The sequence below is a fragment of the Varanus komodoensis genome, unplaced genomic scaffold (genome assembly GCF_004798865.1).
Source record: "Varanus komodoensis strain SLA01 unplaced genomic scaffold, ASM479886v1 scaffold1, whole genome shotgun sequence".
Classification (NCBI taxonomy): Eukaryota; Metazoa; Chordata; class Lepidosauria; order Squamata; family Varanidae; genus Varanus; species Varanus komodoensis.
Window position 1 is genome coordinate 47,454,059 of NW_025335268.1, and position 23,556 is coordinate 47,477,614.

General features: G+C 44.5%; 1 protein-coding gene across 1 annotated transcript in view; it reads right to left on the minus strand.

Annotated features, from left to right (window-relative positions):
* Positions 1-23,556, minus strand: part of LOC123020578 (venom phosphodiesterase-like) — a 56,821-nt gene extending 33,265 nt beyond the window's left edge. The window contains exons 1-8 of the mRNA XM_044424488.1: positions 23,411-23,556; positions 12,889-12,967; positions 9,419-9,547; positions 8,552-8,677; positions 8,157-8,217; positions 4,526-4,623; positions 3,510-3,589; positions 860-979 (exon numbers count right to left, since the gene is read on the minus strand). Of these exons, the coding sequence (XP_044280423.1) occupies positions 860-979; positions 3,510-3,589; positions 4,526-4,623; positions 8,157-8,217; positions 8,552-8,677; positions 9,419-9,547; positions 12,889-12,967; positions 23,411-23,533 (816 nt within the window). The 5' untranslated portion in view covers positions 23,534-23,556. The remainder of the gene's footprint in view (positions 1-859; positions 980-3,509; positions 3,590-4,525; positions 4,624-8,156; positions 8,218-8,551; positions 8,678-9,418; positions 9,548-12,888; positions 12,968-23,410) is intronic.

Consider the following 23,556-nt stretch of genomic DNA (forward strand, 5'->3'; position numbering starts at 1 on the left):
AGCAGGCATTGACTGTCCTTTCTTCAGGTCAAATTGTGCGTGTGGCAGGGATAAGGTGATGGCATAGAAAGTTAGAGAAGACTATCACACTTTGGAGAACTGACTCATTCAACTATTTGAGGGTTCTGACTTAGCAGAGACTGATCAAGAAAAGGCTTTTGTGTGGGGGGGGGGCGGGGGGCACAGACAGCTCAATGAAAATGTCAATGCAATGTGTAGCTGCTGTGAAAATGGCAAACTCCAAGTTAGGCATAATTAGGAAAGGAACTGAAAATAGCCTAATAGCCAGGCTCATACTCCCCTTATGCAAATCATCCTTGGTGCACCCACATTTATTGTGTGTACAGTTCCAATTGCCACACATTATTGAATTGGAAAAAGTTCAGAGAAGAGCAACTAAAACGATCAAGGCAAGAAAGGGGAGACATGACAGAGGTGTTTAAAATTATGCATAGTGTGGGGAAGGAAACATTCGTCTCCCTCTCCCCTAAAACTGGAAACCTGGGCCATGCCATGAATCTGATGGATGGGATACTCAGGACAGATAAAAGGAAGCACTGCTTCACACAGTGCATTGTCAAACTAGGCAATTCACTGCCAGAAGCAGTGAGAGCCACCAGTCTGGATGGCTCCAAAAGAGGAGTGGACAAATGCTTGGTGGAGGAGGCAATCGATGAGCACTAGCCTTGTGCCACTCCATTACCGGAGGCAGCGTGCCTGCATGCACCGGTTGCTGGGGAGCTTGTACAGGCCAAACTCCTGCAGCCTCCTGCTTGAGGGATCCTGTGGGCAGCTGGAGACAAGGGAGACCCCATTTGTGACGCATCTAGAGCAAGGAGCACATGCAGAGACTACTTACAGGCTGCCCGCTCCACCAGACAGGGTTCGACTTTTCACTTCCAGAAAGGGAGAAGCTCTTGTTCAGATGGACGTCATACATATTGTTGTCAATGATGCCGTGGGATTCTGCATACAGACCCTGAGAAAAAAACACCCACATCGCACTGAGTTAAAACAGGAAGGAAACATGACCCCCACAACCTACTGGGTCATGTTCAATGCTGTGCTGGGTTGGGTTGTTTCACTGCAGATGTTAATGCTGCTGAAAATTTAAGGCAGCAAACCTGAATTTCTGTGCCCATCCCTGTTCCTAGTTCCCTTTTATTATATTTTATTATATATATCAACAGAAAACTCAGAGCTTTGAGTGCCAGTCCATAGGTAGCCAGATGAGTACTATCCACACAGAAGTAGTATCAGAATGCCTTGGGGAAGCTGACAATAGCACCCCCCCCCAAAAAAGTAGTGTGGGGGGAGAATGCAAAAGAATACCAGTAAGATTTCCTCATTCTGTGTGTTCAGCACAGAATGCTGTCTTATTCTTGTGAGTGGGAAAAACAAGGAGCAGGGAAAGGAATGGTGTAAGCTGAACAAGGAGTGTGACTGACTTACAGGCACCCTGAAAAGGAGGACTCCATGCTGGACTTTTTGCTGCAAACCCCTCTTGTTTTAGTGATATTTTCAGCTAACTTGTAAGTGCACAGTTTTGTCCCCCCTACCTTGTCTTCAGTGTGATTTTGCAGGTGCTAAGGGTATGTACACGGAAGTCTGAAAAGCCTCTTGAATTGAGATCAAAGGATGTTATCCTAAGGCTACAGACATACAGTTGGGTCCCCCCCCCCTCCAAACAAGGAGATTGTGGTAGGCATTGCCGGCACTGGCACAAACTCTCCAGACCCATATGATGAAAAGCCCATGCTCCACTACAGACTGCCGTTGCCACTGCCTCCTCCCTTCCCCTCTCCTGCCTCCGCTGTCCCTGCCTCCTCACGCCTCAGGGCCACCACTTCAGCCATACTCTCCGAAGGGCCACGTTGGCCAGAAAAGGGAAACGGCCAAGCCCAAATGCCTGCGTCAAGTCCTCCTTCCTTACAGCCAGGCATATTGTGTGTAGTGTTTACTCAGAGCCAGGTGTTTGTGTGCAGCCGTTCTGAAGAGCAGTAAGTCATGGCGTGAATCAGCTAACATTACTGATGCCAAAAACTAAAAAGGAGCCAGTCTTGCGTCAGGCTGTGAAGCAGGTCAGGTTGCAAACAATGGCTGTGCAAGTCATGCTGCGTTAACACCGAAGTAGTCCATGGAAAGGAAGTTCACACCAGACTGATGGGAAGGAAGCTTTCCTTCAGGTTAGTCATGCTGACCACACCTGCTCTTTGGGTAGATCCTTGATGGGGGAAATCTCTGGAGAGTGAAACTCGTGCCAGGTTGCTCGCTTAGACTGTTCCTGCTGCTTCACATGACTCCTAACTCTGGGCTCTGTAACCTCTAGTCCTTACTTCTACTGCATCTCTTCCTTTGGTATTTTCATTCCCAACATTCCAGAATTACTATGCTGCCTTTATCGCCCACCTTTTTTTCATCTTGTGAGGAACCCAAGGCAGCCTCCATAGCGCCATTTTATCCTCACAACAGCAACCCAGTGAAAGTAAGCAATGGGCCCAAAGTCACCCAGTGAGTCTCATGCCCAAGTGGGCACCAGATCCCGCAGCTCTCAGGCCCCTGGACCAGGTCTCCCACCACTGCACCATACCTGCTCTGAGGAGCATTCAGGGCTATCTGAAACGTGCCCACTTAGGCCCACGTGCTGTGGCTTGGACACTTCCACCCCCTCAGCCTCCTCCCCCCACTCCTATCTGAGCGGGGATCAAATCCTGTCCCTTCTCTTCTTGGAGTGCTTCATCAAACAGAGTAGGCTTGACCCTTACATGCAGTGGGGAGGTGTTGGTGCAGGCCGTCCTGGGGGGTAGAGTGCCCGATTCCCCACTCTCCCAGGTGGGGGATTCTGCCCACTTCACAGGAGTGGTTTATGTGTATATTATGCCCCATAATATACACATAAACACATATTGTGTGTCACATGTACTGAGCAAATACTTCTTGGGATGGGTTTTGCTTGCTGGGGGAGGTGAATTTCAGTGACATTTTAGGAAGATGGTTTGGCACTTTCCCTTTCTTAATTGCTTTACGAGGTGCTGAGAGTTTTAATTTCTTGTTTTTACGATTATTAAAAAAATGGAAAAGAAACCTAGGCTAGGTACTCTGCAACCTCCTGGCCACCAGTCAGACTTCCAGGAATAATGATGGAAAAGAGAAATGGTTCTCCCTGCCTCTTTCACAGATTTTAGAAATAAAATAGAATCCTAGCAAGGCTCAAGCAGCCCATGGTTGTCCTTTCTTCTAACATGAACCAAATCAGCTTTCCTTAGATGGATCTTTAAGGAATGAAGAAGCTGGTGGGTCATCATGTTATGGTTTGCTGTTGCTTGAACTTCTTGAACAATGAATGTTAGATTTGAGGGAATCCTATAGTGTTTTTCTTTGCTTGCTGTTACCAAGGTGAGATACGCAGGTTTTGAATCATTAAATAAAGCCTTTCTAAGATAGCAGAAGGAAAGGTGATAGTCATACTGAGGATAATAGAGTCGATTAATGGCAAAACAGCTACTTACTGTAACTATCGAATAGTGGTTTGTGAAAGTTTTGGTTGGATAAACAGCTCTCATGTACTTTGAATGTGTTCCACAGTTTTCTGCAACAGAATGTGCTTGGTGATTATAAAATTACAGCTATGACAATCTTATATGCTAAAAATGAAAACAGGCAATGCCACTTTAAAGAGGTCCCTTGCAAATATTTTCCACAGGTCATTTTCTCTCTTAGTGGCACTGCAGAAACATTAGGCACAAAAAGAAGGAAGAAATGGAGAACTTGGCAGCTATTCCTAGTCCCAACTCCAGAAAGTCAAGCTGGATTCTCAAGTTGGACTTGAAAAAAGGAATGGCCATGCTTTCATAGTGCGGCTGTGTGTCATCCTTTTTAGAGGACAGTCCTCTGTTTGAAGGGCTGCCAGAGATCTGTCCTCTGTTTTGAAGATATCTGCTATTTGAAGGGCTCTCAAGTTCAAGTTTGGTATGAATATCCGTCAGACAGAAGGGCTGGGCAGTGAAGCTGCCCATCAACGGGGCCCAGACAAGAGACTGAGCAAAGCACACAGGACTCCCAATCACAACTTTCCTTACTACAGTAAGCTTGACTGTATTTCTATTTGAATTATAACAATTATGTCTCATTCGGCCCTCTGTACATATAAATTGGCCCATGCAAGTTCTGTGCAACTGGTGTTTCTCCCTGCCTTTGGGGATGGCAGCTGATTTAGAAGGGACCATCCTAATGGGTGGACTTTCAGCTTTTGCAGTGTGGCATTTCTGTTCCAGACGCCACTTCAGAGTTCAAGTGAGAGCAGAAAGATGCAGCAGCTGCCCCAGAGCCACCTCCTTTGAACTGGGAAAGCATGGCTGGAGGAAAGGAAGGAGGATAAAGGGCTCTGCTATTCTTCTTCCACTCCACTAATTGTTTCAAGAATAACCTGTTGCAACAGCTTTTTGTAAATAATCTCAACAGTCCTGATTACTGGTTAAAGGAAATGATTTTTCATCCTAAACCTGATAGGAATGAGGTTACTCACTGAGTTTTGCAATATTTGGCAGTAAAGCACTCCATGTTTCCAAGTATTCCGCTCGAAAGCCATCCATTGAAAACAGAATAAGTGGGGACCTATCAAACCTGCCAGTAAACATCACATGGTCAATATGTTAGAAGAACCAGGAGGTGCAGCTCATTGTTGCTTTCCATTCCTATAAAAATCTAGCTTAACAGGGTCCATTTTTAAAAAAAATATAGAATCTATTTTATGTTGCCAACGTACCTGAAAGGAAGCCCGGTAATTATCAAAGGAAAGGCACCTTCCTGTTACTGCCACATCAGCACTTCAAGCTAGCATACAGAAGGAAGTTGTGCCATGAGCTAGCCTATATAAGAAGGAGTGGAGAAATCTTTGAACTGTCACCTTTCCATGTGTAAGCGGCTACCACAGGCCAGAGCAAAGGGCTTGTCCAGATCACCCAGTATTGTCCATTCTGACTGACAGCAACTCTCCAGGGCCTCCACTTTTCAACTAGTGGCGTGACTCCATCATTGCACATTCTGCTCTTATGGCTCCCCCACCCTTCAGGTGACATGGGGAATCACTTCAGTCATGAGGCGCTCACCTGACATTTCTCTTCTCCACCTCACCGCCCTGCCACGCTTTCCCAACTGCCTGATAGATCATTTAGAATAGGAACCACCAAACTGTTTGCCAATCCAGATTTTAAAATAGCAATACACTGAGCATCAGCAACGTTGCACTTTAAGCTTCACTTAAATCATAGCATTGTCATAATTGTGGAAATAAGATGACGCTGGCTTCTGCTGCTCTCTGGGTGCTTGTCTGGGATCCTCTGGGCCTTGGCCTTTGGCCCCAGGATTCATCCTAGCTGCACCACTGTTTCCAAATGAGCGTTCCTTGACCATTTTTGTGAAACTTGAGATGCTGTGGATGAAACCTGGTGCTTCCTGCCTGCCAGGTTTCTGCTCTACCATTGAGCTAAGGCTCCCCTTTTCTGTTCCCTGTGAAGAGAGTGAACAAGCAGGATTGCTTGTCCTATGCTGCTGTCCGAAACCCCTTTGGAGGCCCCACCTCAGAGCCACAATACTGTCGGAAATCCCTGCCAAAGGTCCTCACAAGCAATCTTGCCACATGCAGTAGTGGCAGCAAAGACTAAGACAATGTGAGCAGCTTGTGGTATGGCCTATGTGGAATTCTGGGAGTTGTAGGCAAATTGTACAAATTGCTCATTCCTGATCTAAGGATGGGAGAGTGGAGCTTTTAGAGCTTTTGTCAGGCATAATTACTTTTTTTTTTCTAAACCCATGTATTTCATGCATGCTAATTTGCTCTTGTTGTTGGCAGTTGTATCAAACAAAGCAGGATAGATATCACCAGGTAGGCAATCTGCCTGAGGCACAAGGGGAAAGGAAAACCCAAGGGGAGGTTGCAAATCAAGGTGCTTCAGCTATAAAATCATCGTAATAACTACTCTGCTATCTACAGAAGTTTATTGGGCCACAACTCACTTACCTGCCTTCCCTGACAACTTGTAGCTGCTCTAAGTTTATAAAATACTGGCTGTGAAAAACAGGCCCAAGGCCTGGAACAGATGAACAGGTTCTGTCATCAGTGATAACCATCTGCTAAAGTTCATGGGTAGAGCCTATAAAAATCCCATGAGATTTATGGAAAGGATCCTTTCGGATACCTTAAATCAGTGCAATGTGACAGGTGGGAAATTTGCTGTACGGGTTATTTTTCACTGTTCCATAGAGATCAGTGCATCGTGTTCTGTCAGCTGATGTAAGACTTCAGGACAAACTGCACTTTACATGCATTCGCTTCGGCGAATGGGGCGGCATAAAAATGTTTTAATAAATAATAAATAAATAATAAATGCCCATAAGCCAACTCTGCACACCCCTTAGCCACGTTCCCTCAAGAGTTCCCAAGCAAGCAAGCTAGCAAGCGCATATTTTCTAAAAGATGGCATGGAGTGTTGACATAGTTCCTGGGAATTACATCTGTCCTTGCAAATACAATTGATCATTTAGGACATGGGTCCTCAAACTACGGCCCGTGGGACAGATCTGGCCCACCATGGCCATCCATCCGGCCCGCGTCGCCGTTCGCTGCCCGCGCAGGGAGGTGGTGGCTTGCTTGCTTGCTCAGAGATGGTCTCCAAGGGAGCAAGCCACCGCTGCCACCTGCCTCCCCTACATGTGCGTTCGCTGCTGCCTCGCCATGTGGGGAGGTGGTGGCTCATTCGATCAGAGATGGTGTCTGAGCGAGCAAGCCACTGCCGCACGCGCCCGATGGCACCCCCACCTCACCGACCCGTGTGTGTAGCCACTGCCTTTCAACTGGTCCCCTATTGAAAAAGTTGAGGACCCCTGATTTAGGATGTCACCAATTCCAGAAGAGCTTTCAAACATTACAAATATGGTTATTCATTACATTTCCATATCATCTATTAGCCAAAGAATTCTGGGTAGTTTACAACAGCACATAAAACACAAAATGCTATACAAAATATAGATAACCATTAACAGTACCATAAAAAATCCAATATAATATTTAATAGCTAAATATAAACAGGTGGCACAAGACCTCTCCCTCCAATCGCCACCACCTGGCTTTTACCTCCCTGTTTGATTTGTTGGCCAAGGGGGGCCAAAGATCCAGTGCAGACAAGGTCACATGAACCTGTCCGAGCACGTACTCAGCATCCTCCAGCTGCACTGACTGGAACTCATCCAGGAAAAATTGATCAGAGCATGCTCTAGATATCTGCCTGATTCCTCTGTGCCTAAGTCCGGAGGATGCAAGAGGGTTTCTCCTGGAAGAGCCTAGCAAGAATAGTGCAGCTGGCCTTTAAGATGTCCATGGGGCAAGCATGTAATAGGTTCCAGATGACCCTAGAGAGCTCTGTGGGGTGGCAGACAGAGGACTGGTTAGAGGCAGTGAGATATGGTTTCTTTGCCACTGTCTCTGCCTCCAAGTAAACTCATCTATTGGCACATACCAAAGCTCAATGGCATCCACTAAGAGTTTTCCTGAGGCTGTCTCCTGCTTTGTTTCATCACTCTTGGCTCCTGGATATACCATGGAACCATGCAAGCTGTTACAGAAAGGACACTCAGGATCTCTGTGTTCCAGAGATCAACCAGGGATTTGACATGGCCACCACCACAGAAGTTTAAAAAGAAGCAATTTAGCTTGAAAAGCAATGCAAAGGGGATCTAAAGGTGGAAAGTGGCCCTCAGATTCTCCAGAGTTGCCCACCCTTCCCTGTGGAAGGAAAGGAGAAATTGATAACTTCCCAGTTTGCCCACTATTTGGGAAACATGAAAGGTGGGGGGATCCAGAGTTGAAATGCACCCGGTTGTTATGGGAGCAGAGCAGGAATAGTCACCAAGCAGAAGAAAGGAAGTGCTCCTAGGAAACGGCAGTGCCCTTCCTTGCGAAGGCATCGCAATTATTTAATGGCCAGAAGCACCTGCGTAATCTGGCCTGTATCTCCTAAATATCTGCCAGCTTGGAATGCTGTTTCTTCAAAAAGGAAGCATTTCTTTGCATGCCTCTGTACAAAGCAAAACAATACAAATTTGCAAGGAGACTTGTTTTCTAACATGCATACTAAGCTGGCCAAGTAAGTTATTCTTACCCTGTTGGACACTGAGGAGTGTTAAAAGAGGTACATGCATCTTTCAGCCAGGATATTTCTCCTAAAAAAGTGTAGAAAAGGAAAAAAATTAAATGGGGGGAACCAACCACAGAGCCAGTTCTTGGCTTTTCCAGTTTAATCCTCATAATCTGGGGGAGGCTGGGGGCTTCTTTGTCGATGGGGCTCCTCCTCCATAGCAGCTTTTCTTCTGAAATTTATAGGAGCTATCCATGGTGCTCCATGATGGTGAACCTATTTTGAGGATGGAGTCCTGAACCACAGGTACCACGGTTGGAAGATCTGGATGCTCAAACGTCAAAAAAACCATATGGTCCCACAGAGGCCATAAGACCATTCCCTTATTCATATGTGACAACAGTTGCTTTCAGCTTCACCTTTGCAAACACTGTTGTAATTCGTGCAGCAGTCCTTTTTCTGCAAGCAGTCTTCAGAGCAAGAACACAAACTGTTGGCCATCCGTGCCTCATCACAGCGCACTTTACTGCAGGTCCAACTCTGAGCTGGAAAAACATAGGCATCGCTATATTAAGCATGACTGAAAATATACATCTGAAGAGTTTTCCTGAAATTGCAACTTTTATCCTGGTCCCAAGCCATTCATATACTGTATTATATACCCAATCCAGAAAATGAAATGTGAAACTGTGACTTGACTGAGGACTTCCACATTGCATTCAGAAACAGAAAGATGGGAGGAGGAAAGTGGCTGTATGTGTGATTAAGCAGATTGCTCATATCTTACATTAAGGCAATGTAATATTCTCTGAACTGGGTCAATGAGTACTTGCAATCATTATTGCAAAGGTGGAGATCACACGCTGCAGAAAAGCTGTGTTGACTGTAATTCTGCAGCCTCTAAGTCTTCCTGCAGAATGCCATGTGGAAGCCATTGGGCCAGATCCGGTCTGCATCGAAGGTCTGCAATGCAACAGTGGTTCTGAATTGCAATTTTGTTTGCCTGAGAAGGATAGCTTCTGGAGAACTTCACGCTACAGTTCTCTTTGGAAACGCCATGTAAGCATTTTTCCCATCCATTTGATGCAACTGATGAGAAAGCGTCAAGGCTGTTCAGCCCCTTTGGCCAACCAAGACACGCATGGCCTTGCACTACAAAAGGCAAGGATCCACTTTCTGCTCCGTTGACCAATACTACCCATTGCTCTTGCACAGGGCGCCCACCTTATGCTTTTGCGAACTGTGGTTCGGTCTAGAAGGAAGATAGACAGAAAGATGAAACTTACTTGGTACAACACAGGTACTGTAATAATCCCAGCAGCAAGTGCCACGTTCTGAACATTTGTCGTCACAACTGCAGCCTGCGTCCTCTATCTCTTTACTGAACGTCTCATTGCATCTGCGCCTGCAACTCACTGGAAGAAGAACCAGAGATAACTAAGTAGGAATTAAGAGTGCAAGAAGAGTCGTGCCAGATCCATCCAGGCCAAGGATCCATCCAGTCCAGCATTCTGTTCACACAGTGGCCATGCCCCAAAGAGGGCATGAGTGCAACACCCAAACTCCTCAGCAGCTAGTGTCTGCAGGCACACTGCCTTTGATACAGGAGGCAGCATACAGCCAGCAGAACCAGTAGCCACTGATAGCCTGATCTTTCACAGATTTGTTCAACCCGCCTTTTAAGGTTAACCCAATTGGTGGTCATTATGTGGACTCTGTACAGATATTTCTGCATTTTCAAGGACTATGCAACAAAAAAGCCAAGGGTATAGGACAGTTTCCACCAAGCTGAGAATTCTGCAGTGTTGAGAATTCCTCTCCTTGCCTCCTGCCCAATGGGGTTTGCAGGCCAGACTTTGGGGCTTGGGAAGGGGAGCTCAAAGCTTGGCAGGCCAGAGGAACTCTGACTTTCCCCAGTAAGCTACACCTATGAACCACAAAGGCAACTGCAGACATTCAGAGACATAACATATCAGTGTCTTTGTTCATGTGCATCACCTATATGATGGGAGACAGCAGTTCCACCTGTTTATGGACCTCATATACTTTGCACGTAGCACTAGGGACACAGAAAGATGGTGTGCCAGTTACATCTATCCCCTGCCCCTGGGTGTTCATGACACAAACTTAGATAATGCTTATTAATCCTAAGCATGGCTGTCAAAATGGTTATCTCAGAAAACAGCTGTCAATCTGAACGTTGTGTTTTTCAGGGAGAAACATAATTACAGCGGGGTGGAGAGCTGCAGCGAAGGGAAAGGGTTCAACAGGATAGACGCTCAACCAGTGCCTGATGAGCCAAGTGCCACCTGGGTACTTGTGGGGGTGAGCAACAGCGGTGATGGCCTGACAAGAGTGGCAAGGGGGTTGTTGTCAGGTCCTGGATCATCAGGTGTCTTGCTACCTGTGAACAGGTGACCCTGAGGGAGTTGGTCCAGGTTCATTTGGTTCAAGTTCTTATCATCCACAATAGGTTGTTCTGGCATTTGAACCCAGTCATTGACCGTGGCTCACAGTGGACACTCAGCTGGGGCCTACCACAGGTCTATCATTATGGACAACAAGTATTTATTTATTTAAAACTTTTATATGCCGTCACCACATGCCTCGGCATCTCGAGATGGCTTACAAATGTACGATTAAAACCAATAAAACAATAACATTTCCATAAAATTATATAAAAACAAAAACAAAAAGCGACGGTTAATGATAAAATATTAATTTTTAAAATAGCAATTAAATAAAAAAATGAATATAAACTCAGTGCCAGGCACACCTCTCCAGGAAGCGCATTCCATCATTTAGGTGCCACCGCAGAGAAGGCCCTGCTCTGGGTAGTTGTTCTTTTTATCTCCTTTAAAGAGGGCTCCCAGAGCAAAGCCTCTCCCACAGAGCTTAAGGGACATGAGGGCATGTGAGGGAAGAGGTGCTCCTTCAGGTACGTGAAGCACGTGATCATCTGTAACAGGCGTTCAGGGTTCTAGCCCACCACTCTGTTGTGCCCTACAACAGGCATGGCGCTCCCCTCACCAGTCATTTCCGACTTTCCTCTTTCAAGTGACACGCCAAATCCCCCAACTCCTGAGAATGCTCAGTCTCTTTCAAAGAGTTGCCTTCTTAGGTTGTTTTTGATTTGTTTTTTTTTTTTCATTTACTTCTGCAAATCTCTGGACATCCTGATACCTTCCACTGGTTTCTCAGTGTCCCTTTTTTGGATCCAGTTCTGTCAGCACATGAGGGAATCATGTATTCTACTTTTAGGGGGAATAATGTGAATGTTAATTTCCAAGAGATATCTTCAAGGATGTTAAAAGGTCTTTTAAGATCAGCCTGGGAGACTGAGAATTTGGAGCTGTTATCTTTAGATCGGAAGGACAACCCGTCATGCATGAATTATACAATGATCTTAGTCGTCATACTTTTTGCACTGGCCTTTCAAGGATGATTTAATTTCACCTGCACATTTACCCTGGCATAATGCTTTATGAACATAACATTCTATAATCATTTTGTGTGGACCTCCTTTTACTTTAAAGTCATTTGTTGTATTGCTGTTGACATTGGGTAGAAATTTAGAACTGCACACAAATTCACTGCATTATTTGTGGGCAAATAAACTGAGAGGACAATTTCACTATATATCCTATTCACCTTTTTTCTTAGGGTTTTGTTGTTTTGGTGCTACCACTCTAACAGTGCGATCCTGTGACCACTAAACAGTATTTAGAAAGCCACTGGACTTTTTGGAAACCCAGCTATGAGGTTGTAAAATGGTTCCAACCTCTCAGCACAGTCCCCAGGGCCAGGGCAGAAATGAATCATGCAGGTTGCAAGAATGACTTCTCTGTTGTGAGCTGAGTTCTCCCTCCCAGCAGTAACAGACTCACCAGCGCTTCTTGCCAAACATCTTTATTTTACTTGTAAGTCTCTGAGCATACACAAAGCAAAACGTGGAACCCTTTAACATTCCAGATTGTTCTGAGCTCTCGGTATCTACTACTCAGTGCTGCTGCTACGATACATCCCATAACTGAACCTGCCACAATCCAATGAGTAAACAAGTGCAGAGTCATACACTGGCTGTGATAAGAAATAATGGTCCAAGCCCTCTTTGAAGTGTAATATGCCCGGCATTCTTCACCATTGCACTATGTCTAAATATAAAATGCAATCCATAGCAGGTTAGGTATGCCTGGATCTAATGGTAAGAGTCCCTTCTTACACCCCCAGCCTTCTTAATGAACTCAATGCCCGAGAATTCATCTGTGTGAGCCCCTGTTGGAAGGATGGCCATGTGTCCTCCAAGAGAAAGACCTTTTTCTCTTTAAAGAGATCCTCTCCTCGTGGGCTGCCCAGTCCAAGCCCAGCATAACAATATCAAGGACCAGCTGAGGGTAGAACACATTCCTTGAACAGGTCCATCAGCAGTCAGCATGTGGACATCAGACTGAGCAGGGCAGGTCACTCAGTCTAGACTTTCTCATGGAGGAAACAGGATGCATTTCTGTTTAAATTGCAGTAATTGTTTCTAGATTTGCAATAATACATAAAATTAGCATGTGCAGATTTTATATAAATGTGTGTAAATTGAGGTTGCCTTTCTTCCTTTCTGGAGAAGTTAAGTAGCCACCAGAAAGCACTGATCTCCAAAGTGCTCCCTCCCAGGCACTAGTTACCCTCTCAGTGACAACAAGCCTAAGACATACTTCTTCCTCCTTTTGGCATTCTGACCACTTTATAAAAAGTATAAACCTACCTTGTGGTTGCACTGTTTTCCTCAGTCCGAGTCCTAAACCAAGTCCAAGAGCTACAACCACCAAAGAAACTACAAGAACCTGTTACAACAACAAGAGAGATGCCCAAAGGTTAAAATGGCACAGTGCACATTGTTTGCCAACAAATGGTCCATACTCAGCCCTTTGAATAGAAAGGCTTCACTCTCTAAGGTGGGAGCTGCCACAACAGCACTGGAATTGAGATTTTGGTATCAAATAGCACTGCAATCTATACCTATTTAGCTGTAATTAGCTCCCATATGTATTCAGCTTAACTCTTTGTTACATAATTTGTGGGGGGTGTCCCTCTTTACCACAAAACCTCAGAAAACTATTTTCTGTTTAAAGAAAGTGGATTTAGCACTCCAAATCTTGTATTATACTGCTGAGGCCTATTTGCTCACCTGTACAACTCATGGTCTTTTCAGTTTAGATTAGATTTTTCACCATGGCTTGGTTTGGAATCCTCCATTGGAGTGGTTAGCATGAGGCTTCTGGCATATTAGAATGGATAAAGTTCCTCCTGCTCATAGAATAATTGGAGACATGTGGCAAACCATATTACATCAATTACAGTTGTGCTAAATTGACCTCATGGCAAAATCCCTATTTAAGGATTGGGGGACAAAATGTCTTGAATGAACAAGCTGAGGAAAGATCTTAAGTTCTTACTATTTCCAGATTTGACTACCAAATACAATTTGCCTGCAGCAGACCCATGGCAATTTTTACAACTGCAACATTTGATAGAATCCAGATTTGTTTTATTCAACAAAATATTGTGTTTTGTGTCTACTGGATAGTACAATGTCTTATTAATAAGATTTTGTCTAACTGCTGGAGGTGGAATACTGTTATTGCTACCTTTAATCATAGGTTTTGGCAATGTCCAGCACTTGTCTCTTTCTGGGTTGAAGTTATAATATGGATACATTTTCTATTAGAATATTTTAATACTTCCTGATATACATGTGCTTTTATATGGTCTTCCTGTTTCTCATAAGCTGAAGCTTGATTGATTTAAATGGATTTTGTGTGTCCTTCTGTCAGCTAAAAAAGAAAGATAAAAACTTGCTTCCTATAATGCAATGGATTGAAGACTAAACAACACTTTCAACCTGAGTGGACAACACAGAGATGGCATCCATTATTTCAGCTCTTGCCTTGTTCACCAACTGCAGTTTAACAAATCACAGCTCTCTGAGTTTAGACGTAATGAGGAACTGTGGTTTGTTAAAAAAAAAAAAAACAGATGAGCTCATTGCGGCTACAAAAGGAAAGGCTGGAATCATGTGAGCTAAAGGCTTGCTGTACCTTAGTCATGTAGTATGAAAACATGATGTCCTGAATTGAGTTTCACTCTGAACAAACATACCAAATATAATGCAGAAATGTCACTTATTTCAGAGTAGAATCATATCTTACAAGAGTGTCCCCTCAAGCGAAAGCAGTAAACTTTGTGTACTGTATAATAGAACTATTTATCTAGGCAATTTCATTATGACAACATACGCTTAAGGCAACTCAATGATTAATATTTGCTGCATAAAGAAAAAGATTAAAAAGTATCCAATCTCTTATTATTTTCAAGTGTTGCTTGGTAAGTTGTATCCCTCCCAAACTTTTCCAGCATACCAAGGATGGTGTGTGCAAGAACTCAGTGAAAAGAACATTTGAAGGTGATTGAGCTTTGGACTTCGAAAAGCCAGCTGTAGCTTAAGATGTGGCTTTTTTCATGGAGACCCTAAATGGATTCTTGGCAGCTAGTTGGAGTGTTCAAGCCAAACCTCCACATATGCTCAATCTGTATATTTGTAACAATACAGAGCTCCATAAGCTTCCTATCACCTCCCTCTGTAAAAGGGCAGAAAATTTGTTGGCCTCCCAGATGTTTTGACTTACAACTTCCATTAGCTCTAATCAGGACAGCCGACACTGAAGACTTGATGAATGTTGTGGCCAACACCTCTGGAAGGCCACAAGTTGCCAACCCCTGTTGGCAACCAAACTCAGAAAGGTGCTACATTCATGGAACCTCCCACTGTTTGGAGCATCATAGTGCTCATCATACAGATCATAACTGTATGATCCAAACCTTTGATTCATGCCCCCTCCCCTATTTTAACTCTCCCCTCTACTGTTGTTCTGAATATTACTTTATTGGAATCATTCAAAATTGTAATAATACTTCAATTAGGGAGAAAAAACAGAAAGGGGCACACTTCCATCTCATGTTGCATATTTATGCCAAAGCATCAGTTTGGTCTCAATTGCAATCCTATCACATTTGCTTGGAAATGAATCCTATTGAATTCTCTTGAGTAAATATGGAAAGTTTATACTGCTAAAGCTACCATGCCTTGAGTTTACAAGAGCTGAGCAGGGCTGTGAAGGGTGGGACATTCTGGAAGGTGTTCATAGGGTCAGCCTAAGTTGGAAGCAACTTGATGGACCATAACAATGAAATCCCACTGAATTCAGTGGGGCATTCCCACAAAGGTGTCCAGTGAGAGTCTCACCTCTTTCTGTGAACTATACACACATTAATTTCCTTCTAACCAGGAGAAAGCTAAAGTGCTTTGCTCTGAGTACACAAATGCCAAGGATGCAAAAAGTGTGGGTGGCTGCTTCCAGGCAAGGACCACTTTCCTACGCTTGGGATCTCTTCTTTCACAGTGATGGATGACTCAGAGCCTGCTGCCTGACTCAGCAGAGGCAGGGGCCATGCCACCCACAAGTGTGACCCCATTTTCCCCAACAGGCTACATTAAGCTCTCATCCTCAGGGCAGAAAGGTGAGAAGAACATGAGAACACCAGTTATCCTGATTTCTGGTTCTAGGGAGTCCCCATGACTGTTCTGGCCATAAGCTACGAAACATCTTGAAGAATCGTAAAGGATAAACAGAATTATTATAGCATAAGATTTTGTGAATTAGGATCCATCCATTTGATGAAATTATATCCTTCATTGGTAAGCATGTACACACACTCATCTGGTCTGTAGCAGCAAGAAATACAATCAACCCTCCTATGAATAAGGCGAAGACTTTGTAAAAGCCAAACCTCACCAATTTCCCCTAAAGTTTATTTACTACTTGCCAATAACATGTATAGAGCAAACAGTGGAAATATACCAAATGAGCATTTGTGTATTTGGGTGGCTGTGATATAGAAACAGTAAACCAATCTATGGACACCTTTACACAAACAAAATTGCCCACCAGAAAGCATATTTCAGAGATGTTCCCATTGGTTATTGCAAAACTAGTTAGCTGGGAGTAGGTCCCATCAGGCTCAATGAGATTTACTTCTGGGTTGATGTACTCAGGATTGTACAATGTTCTCTCCAAGGAGATTCGCCTGGCGCCTTCCCTATATTATTTTCAGTGCCAGGTAAAGACCTCCTTTTTTAAAAAAAAAATTAATACTTAATAGTTAACTTGACCTTTGTTTTGTATTTTTCTCCATATTTTATGAACATTGTATTTTATTGGGTTTTATTTTATGACTGTGAGCCACCCTGAATTGCTATGGCACAATTGGGTGGCATACAAATTTTTACATACATACATACATACATACATATCCAAAAAGCAAAGAGCAGCATTATCTTCTCAAAATACTTGCAGGATGGACTTGCTTTGAATTGGTTTCCAAATTATCTTTTGGAGCCACTTTGGTACAACTCTGCCATGGAAGTGATCCCTTTCCTGTCTTCGCCTCGCAGCCTTACCTTGCACTGCATTGCCCCAGCACAGCTGTTGATCCTGCTCAGCAGGGTCTTCCTTTCCCCAGCTTGGTCAGGAATGTATGGAAGGGGTATCACTGCTAGGCGTCCCTTTCCCAGAGGAATTAGAAGACACTTGCACAAATGCAGGCTACTTTTGGAAGTGGCTGTAGTACTTCTGCTGATGTGCTCAGTGGATCTGGCTCCTCCCAACTCTCCTCCTCTGCTCACTTACCTGGAAACAATTCCCTTTGGACTGGTGGGACCCATTACCATTACATAGCCGTGTAGAGTGTTGCACTGCCAGTTTTTCTTCCTTACACTTCCATAGCCAGAGATCAACTTTTTTAAAAGCACTTCCCAAAATTGCTTTTGTTTACCAGCATGCCCTCTTCCAACCACTTTTTTTCTGCTTTAACATTTATTAAATAGATTTCTATAAGTTCATCCTTTCTTGTCCATAAAATCAAGGCGGGAGCCTATGATCACAGAAAGCTGGGTTTAACCGCTGATCTCACCACTCAATGACAAAGAGAAAGGTGACTGCAGTCCTTTTTGAGGTGCTCTGTTAATACAAACCACCACAAACTAGTACTGTACAAATGTTTTGTGCTGTTTAGGTACCGGTGCTCATGGGTGTGTGTACTGTTCCAATCTTGGTTTATACCTCTCTCTCTTTCTCTCTCACAAATGTTGTCAAACCTTTACTAAAGTCTAGTGCCACAAATTCAGTTTTTTGTGCCACAATCAAAAATCATATACTTATCGGTGGAAACTGATGAATGCTAAAAATTGATATTTTTACATTACTTCCAACACCATGGCAAAGTTTTGTGTTAGTTTTATACCACAAATTCTGGGTTTTGTTCCCTCACACATAAATGTGTGCTGACGCATCACATTTCTGAGGCAAACAGTCCCAGATATTGTAACTTTTCCTTATAGGGGAGTTGTGCAGTGCCATGATCATTTTAGTTGCCCTTTACTGCACTTTTCCATATTGGCATCATTCTTCCACCTTGCCTATTACACCCCTATCTTTGCTCTGCCACCTTGCCAAGAAAGGAAGCTTAGGCACTGGCCTACAGTAGTTCATATTGTCTAGGTTTCTTCAGGAGCTGTCAGATTAGGAACTCAAAAGAAGCAAGAACCACTCTCTTTTGGGACCAGACAGACATCTCCTTCTCCTGGTCAGGTCATTATTCTCCTGTGCAACAGGGAAACATAGAGTATGTTCTGATTCATGTGCTAGACCAACTATAACTTGGGGCAGCCTTATGCTTGTCATGGTGGCCATGAAGTCCTGGCCTGTCCCTGGCAAGGTTGTCCTAGCACAGATGTTAAAGAGCCCCAGAAAATATCCCTGAGTATCACCAGGATCCCATTTGTGACAACCTTTATGGGCTCCAGCAGGGAAGCTGCTGGGCAATAGAGAGACCGGTACACCAGCAGAATCTGCCCTGCCTGCCCAGCACAAGCGGAAGCAGAAGCACTCCAAGTCTGTACTCATCCAGACAACAGGCCTGAAGAGGTACGCAGAACTCCTGCGGGTTATAGCAACTCTCCATCTCCCAGCCTTTCCTTGTAACTGCACTAAATATCCAGGCAAGGATAGTTTGAAGAAATCCACTCTTCTCAACTCCAAAGGCTCCCAGCACTAGGCCATCTGCTACCTATCTGTTGCTCAGCACTCCACCCCCTTGCAAATGTGAGGGGCTTCCTCAAAACTCATGCTGATCCTACACAGATTCACCAAGCTGTTCATGTTAGCAAGTCTCAGTGATTTGGTAGGAAATGCCTGAGGGATAGCAACACAGTGTGAAATACACTTTGTCCTCCCTAAATGGAATGCTTGAAATTATGAAATAGTAAATAATTGTGCCGCTCCTTCAACATATCTAATGTCCCCGATTCTTCCTGTTACTTTGGTGTGGTTTGTGTGCAATCATAATCTACCACTGAGAATGCATGAAAAGAATGAGTCTGCAAAAGAGTCATGTTTGTATTCTCCTTTTCCATTATTCAGCAAACATTAACAGTTTGTTTGGCTTACACTTATTCCAGGGGTGTCCAAACTTTTTGCAAGGAGGACCAGATTTGGTGAGGTGCAAATGTGTGGGGGCCGACTATTCAGCCTGACATTCTTTGAACCATTAACATTAAATGCAAATGAACTATTTTATGAAAGACTAAACAAATAACTGCACTAATGGGAAGGGTGATACTGAGATCTCGACTGCATCATATAGGCCAGGTCTGGCTCAAAAACAGTGCTTTTGATGCGCAAGATGTCACGCAGGTGAAAGTCACTTAGTCCCGTCCTCACGCGGTTCTTGTTAACGTTCATTACCGAGAATTGCTTCTCGCACAAGTATGTCGAACCAAACAAGCTCAGCATTTTCTTAGCAAATGTTCGAATCTCTTGGAACCTGTCTGTATCCAGCTGGCAGTAAAAGTTGACAAGAGGGAGCTGTTGGTGCCGACTGCGACACTCGGCGTCACACTGCAGCTCAATGAGCTCCAGCTGCAGGTGGTCTGGAGCGTCATCAGGGTCCACAGAGAAAGGAGATGAAAAAAGCGTGATCTCCTTTTCGATAGCTGCAAAATCCCGAAAGCGCTGTTGAAACTCCTCAGCCAGAGATGAGATGTCTGCTTCATACCTCCTTATTTGTGCACTCATATTGTTCTGTGGAAAACTGGTAATTATTTCCTGCAGCGATGGGAAATGTGTGGTATTGGGCTGCGTTTGTGACAGGTGCCTTTGGAAAAGTAGCAGCTTGGTCCCAAAGGCTTTGATATGTGAATACAGTTGGCTTACCACTGCATTTTGCCCCTGAAGGCTCGTGTTCAGCACATTCAGATGTCGTGTTATGTCAACTAAAAAATCAGCCAGTCAAACAGGATCAGATAGCTCTGACATTGGTTGTCCCTTTTTTGCCAAGAATTGTCCGATTTCCACAGGGCTTTGGAACGAATATAATTAATAGCCTTCATCACCAGTTTCATAACATGACCATATTTCAGGTGTTTGGCACAGAGAACTTGTTGGTGAATAATACAGTGGAGTTTTATAGCTTTGCCTCCTTCTTTGCTGACTTTGTTACAGACTAGGGTTGATAATCCACTTCGCTCGCCAGCCATGGCAGGTGCGCCATCCGTAAAAATTCCAGTGACTTTATTCCACAGTAGTTTCATGTCATCTACGGTGGAACAAACAGAAAAAAATAAATCTGTTCTTCTTGTTTGGTCCTTAAGGCTCTGGAGGTCAAATAGCTCTTCACTCACGTTCATGTCATTGTCCACTCCACTCAAAAAAAATCAATAGCTGAGCGGTGTCAGATGCATCCGTGCTTTCGTCGCAGGCTAACGAAAAAAATCAAACTCCACTCCTTTTGCCTCTAACTGTCTCTTAATATCAGATGAAACATCTTCAGTTCTCCGTACCACAGAGTTACTAGCCAGGCAAACATTGGAAAACTCTTGCTTCTTCTCAGGACAAATTTTCTCTACCATTTTCATCACGCAGTCTTTAATAAATTCACCCTCAGTAAAAGTTTGCAGTGCTTGTCAATCAGCATTGCCACCTCGTAGCTTGCCTTTGTGGCATTTTCTCTGTCAACTTTCCTTTTTTTAGTTACAGTCGCCAGTTTAGAAATGGGCACACAAGCCTTGTGTCACAAGGGTCACTCGGCGAGAGTGTTGACTCAGGTCTACTGCCATCTTCTGGTGAAATATAACCACCAGCCTTGAAGGAGCAGGAGGCAGCAGGGGACAGCTGCGGGAACCGCTGTGCGGGGAAGGGAAAAACGCTGGCCGGTGGGGATGAGTGAGTCTGCAGGCCACTCGAAATTTGAAAACAGGCCGCAATTGGCCCCCGGGCCGGACTTTGGACTTGCCTGGCTTATTCTGTCTTAAGAGTACAGAGTTCCCTTTTGCCTGAGCTAAGATCCCTGTGTGGCATAATTTTCCTCTGTAGAAATAGGTGCTCTCCGCATCCTGTGGCATTGTCATGCCCCTGCTGAAGAGCAGCTTGACTGAGGAGGGACTGGAGATGCCAGAGGTGGATGCCACTGAACCATCCATGCCAGAAGACCTTGGCTGAGGTAGATGCAAGTCCACCCCTGCCAGGAGGAGAGGACTAACCCGCAGAGGCTGAGTGTCCTCACTCAGTAGAGCTCCCATGAGGGGCATTCTCTTCTAGACAAGGGCTCCTCAAGAGAAAGTGACTCTGCAGCAGCAAGGCTTTCACCAGGGCACCCCTATATACTGCGTCTGAGATCCAGGTGAGGATCTGGTGCTAAAGCCCTTTGCTATCTGACCAGCTAGTGCGGTTTTCCTTTAGCTTTGGTGCCTTCTGCCAGTGACCTAGACCTTGCCTGGGTGGCTGATGCACCGCTCTATTGACCTTTGGGCTCATGCTTAACTTGACTTGCGGACTGCGTAACATATTGCAATGGTTAACTGTGATTTGATCTCTGCTTGTACTTTGACCACACCTGCCTGCTTGGCTCCTTACAGACCCTAAACCTTAGTGCTTGATCATTTACCTGTGCTCATCTTGCTTTTTGGATTGCCCTGTAGTTCACTGTCTGCTTCAGTCAAGGCACGATAACATGCAGAATGAAACTAAACCTTCCCATAGGTGATTTTGCTAGTTTCCTGCACCTTCCTTTGGGGTGGGTCTCCAAGATACACCCCCAGAATGAATGCCCACTCACTTTGATCTCAGAGGGCAGATAATGGCAGGGATGTGGGTAGCAGGGGACCTAGCTGGCTCCGTGAACACATTGCTCCCTGCAGCCACAGAGATGGCACACATTGCAGGAAGCTAGAGATGTGCTTGTGCCGTGCCTTCCCACCTTGGAGAGCACATTCCGCAGGCAAAGCATCCCAGCTTGGACTGCAGTGGCTTAGCCTGCACCGTGCCTTCCCCCAGAAGGGAGGTCGCAGTGCCTGTGAAGCAGGTCCTTGGCTGAAATAGCTGCTGGGGAGCAGACCTGAAGCCACACAGCCTGGTTCCATCTAGCCTGCAAAAGGCTGGAGAGTGGATTCATTGACTCCTTGCCTCTAAAATATTTACCATATTTTAGACAGATCTTGTATATTGGCAGAAACTGACAAAACCTGAGATCTCTGTGTGCATGTGTAGAAATCCGAGCAGGATGTTGTGCAATAAATCCATTTGTTGGGAATCGACACAGCCAAGCTTGTTTAGAAATTCAGCACTTCTCAGCACAGAAAACACTTCACCTGCACTCCAGTAAAGGAAGCCAACCTCACCCCACAGAAGGAGGTGGCAAACGCGGCATCTCCAAAGATTTCTCCTAGGAAAGAGGTTGTTATAGGCTAGTACTTATAAAGGGCTTTATGGACAGGTTTCAGTGCTGTTCAATCTTTGCTGCCTCGAGTTAAAATAAGAAAGCAAGTGATGTGGCATCCTCTGCCTGAAGCCCTGGCAAGTCCCCAGAGAAAGTAGGAAATGTGGTTAATTCATATTGGGTATTTTCCTGTGTGCTACGGCCACATTTACACATACATGGCAGCTGGTGTTGGCTTCAGTAGTGCTGATCACTTGTCCAGTGAGTGGTGAGGAATTCCCTTCCACTAATATCCTTCTGGAAAAGGTAGGGATGCCGTTTACAGACACGCAGGGAATGAGGTAACCATCTATTCAATCCCCTGTTTCAGATGCTGTTTTTTCAGAAATCCCCGGATCCCTGCTGCTTAGGGGCTATAAAGTAACCACAGCACTCTGAGAAATCACTCCATCAGTCCTTCCCAACCTGGTGCCCTCCAGACTGTTAGCCAGGAATGATGGGAGCTGCGGTCCAACACATCTGGTTGGAAAGGACTGCCCTCCATTATGTCAGTTGCCAATAGGATTTTGAGGCCTTGGTCTTCATTGCGGTCATCTCCTCCCTACTGCTGACATCTGAATGATGATCCTGGAGGAAACCCTCTCATGAAGCAGTGTATTTCTGAAATGGAGCTATTAAGAATGTAGAGCTGCCTTACCTATTAACAAAAGTTTAAATTCAGCAATTTACTGACACAGATCCAAGATGAACACCACATCCTCCTTCCTGCCATCACACATCCTGCCACTTGCAACTGAATTGGCGAACCGTGGCTTGCACTTGCCCTGCAGACCGAAATTGCCACAAGGAAGCTTGAAAGAATAAGTCTAAACTTCTAGTTGGGCAGGCAAGTCCAACCACTGTTTTCCAGTTGGGATGTAACGAAGAAGCAGTGGTTTGCCAAAGAAGAGGAAGCAGAAGCGCATGGCAGTAGTGGGCAAAGGAAGCATTTGGACCCAGATCTTATTCCAAACAACAGTATGTTTTTATGTATAAATTCACTTCCTTTTTATTGCTTTCTACACCCATCATACTCTGGCTGAGTTAGATTGGGAACTCTTAGAAGACAGGGTCATAAAATAGTCATTTACTTGTTGTTTTCGAAGAACCAGTGAAAGATGCCTACTTCAGTGCCTACGGATTGGTGCAGGCAGGCGATAAGGATGCCTGCAACTTTCTTCGACTCTGGAAGTTTCAAGTGTCCCTATCAGTCATTTAGCCCTGCCAGCTGCAACGATGAGCAATTGTTGTTGCTCTAGCATCCATGCTTGTCATGCTCTCCAAACCTGCCAGGAAATTTCCAAATGATCAGTGGAAAATACTAAGTAACTTTATACTGTTAAACTTAACAAACTCTCTGCAAATCAGGCATTAAACATAATGCTGGCATTAAAAAGGATACAAAGAATAATACTTACAGCACAGAGTATCTGATATTTCTTTAGAGTGCTCCGGTTAACCATTTTCTCTGTTTGTAAATCCATTAGGTCCATCGTGCTTAATTCTTTCTCATGAAAAACTGTTTCTGTTTTCCCAGGCATGTTATACTTTGCTCTCTTCTTCT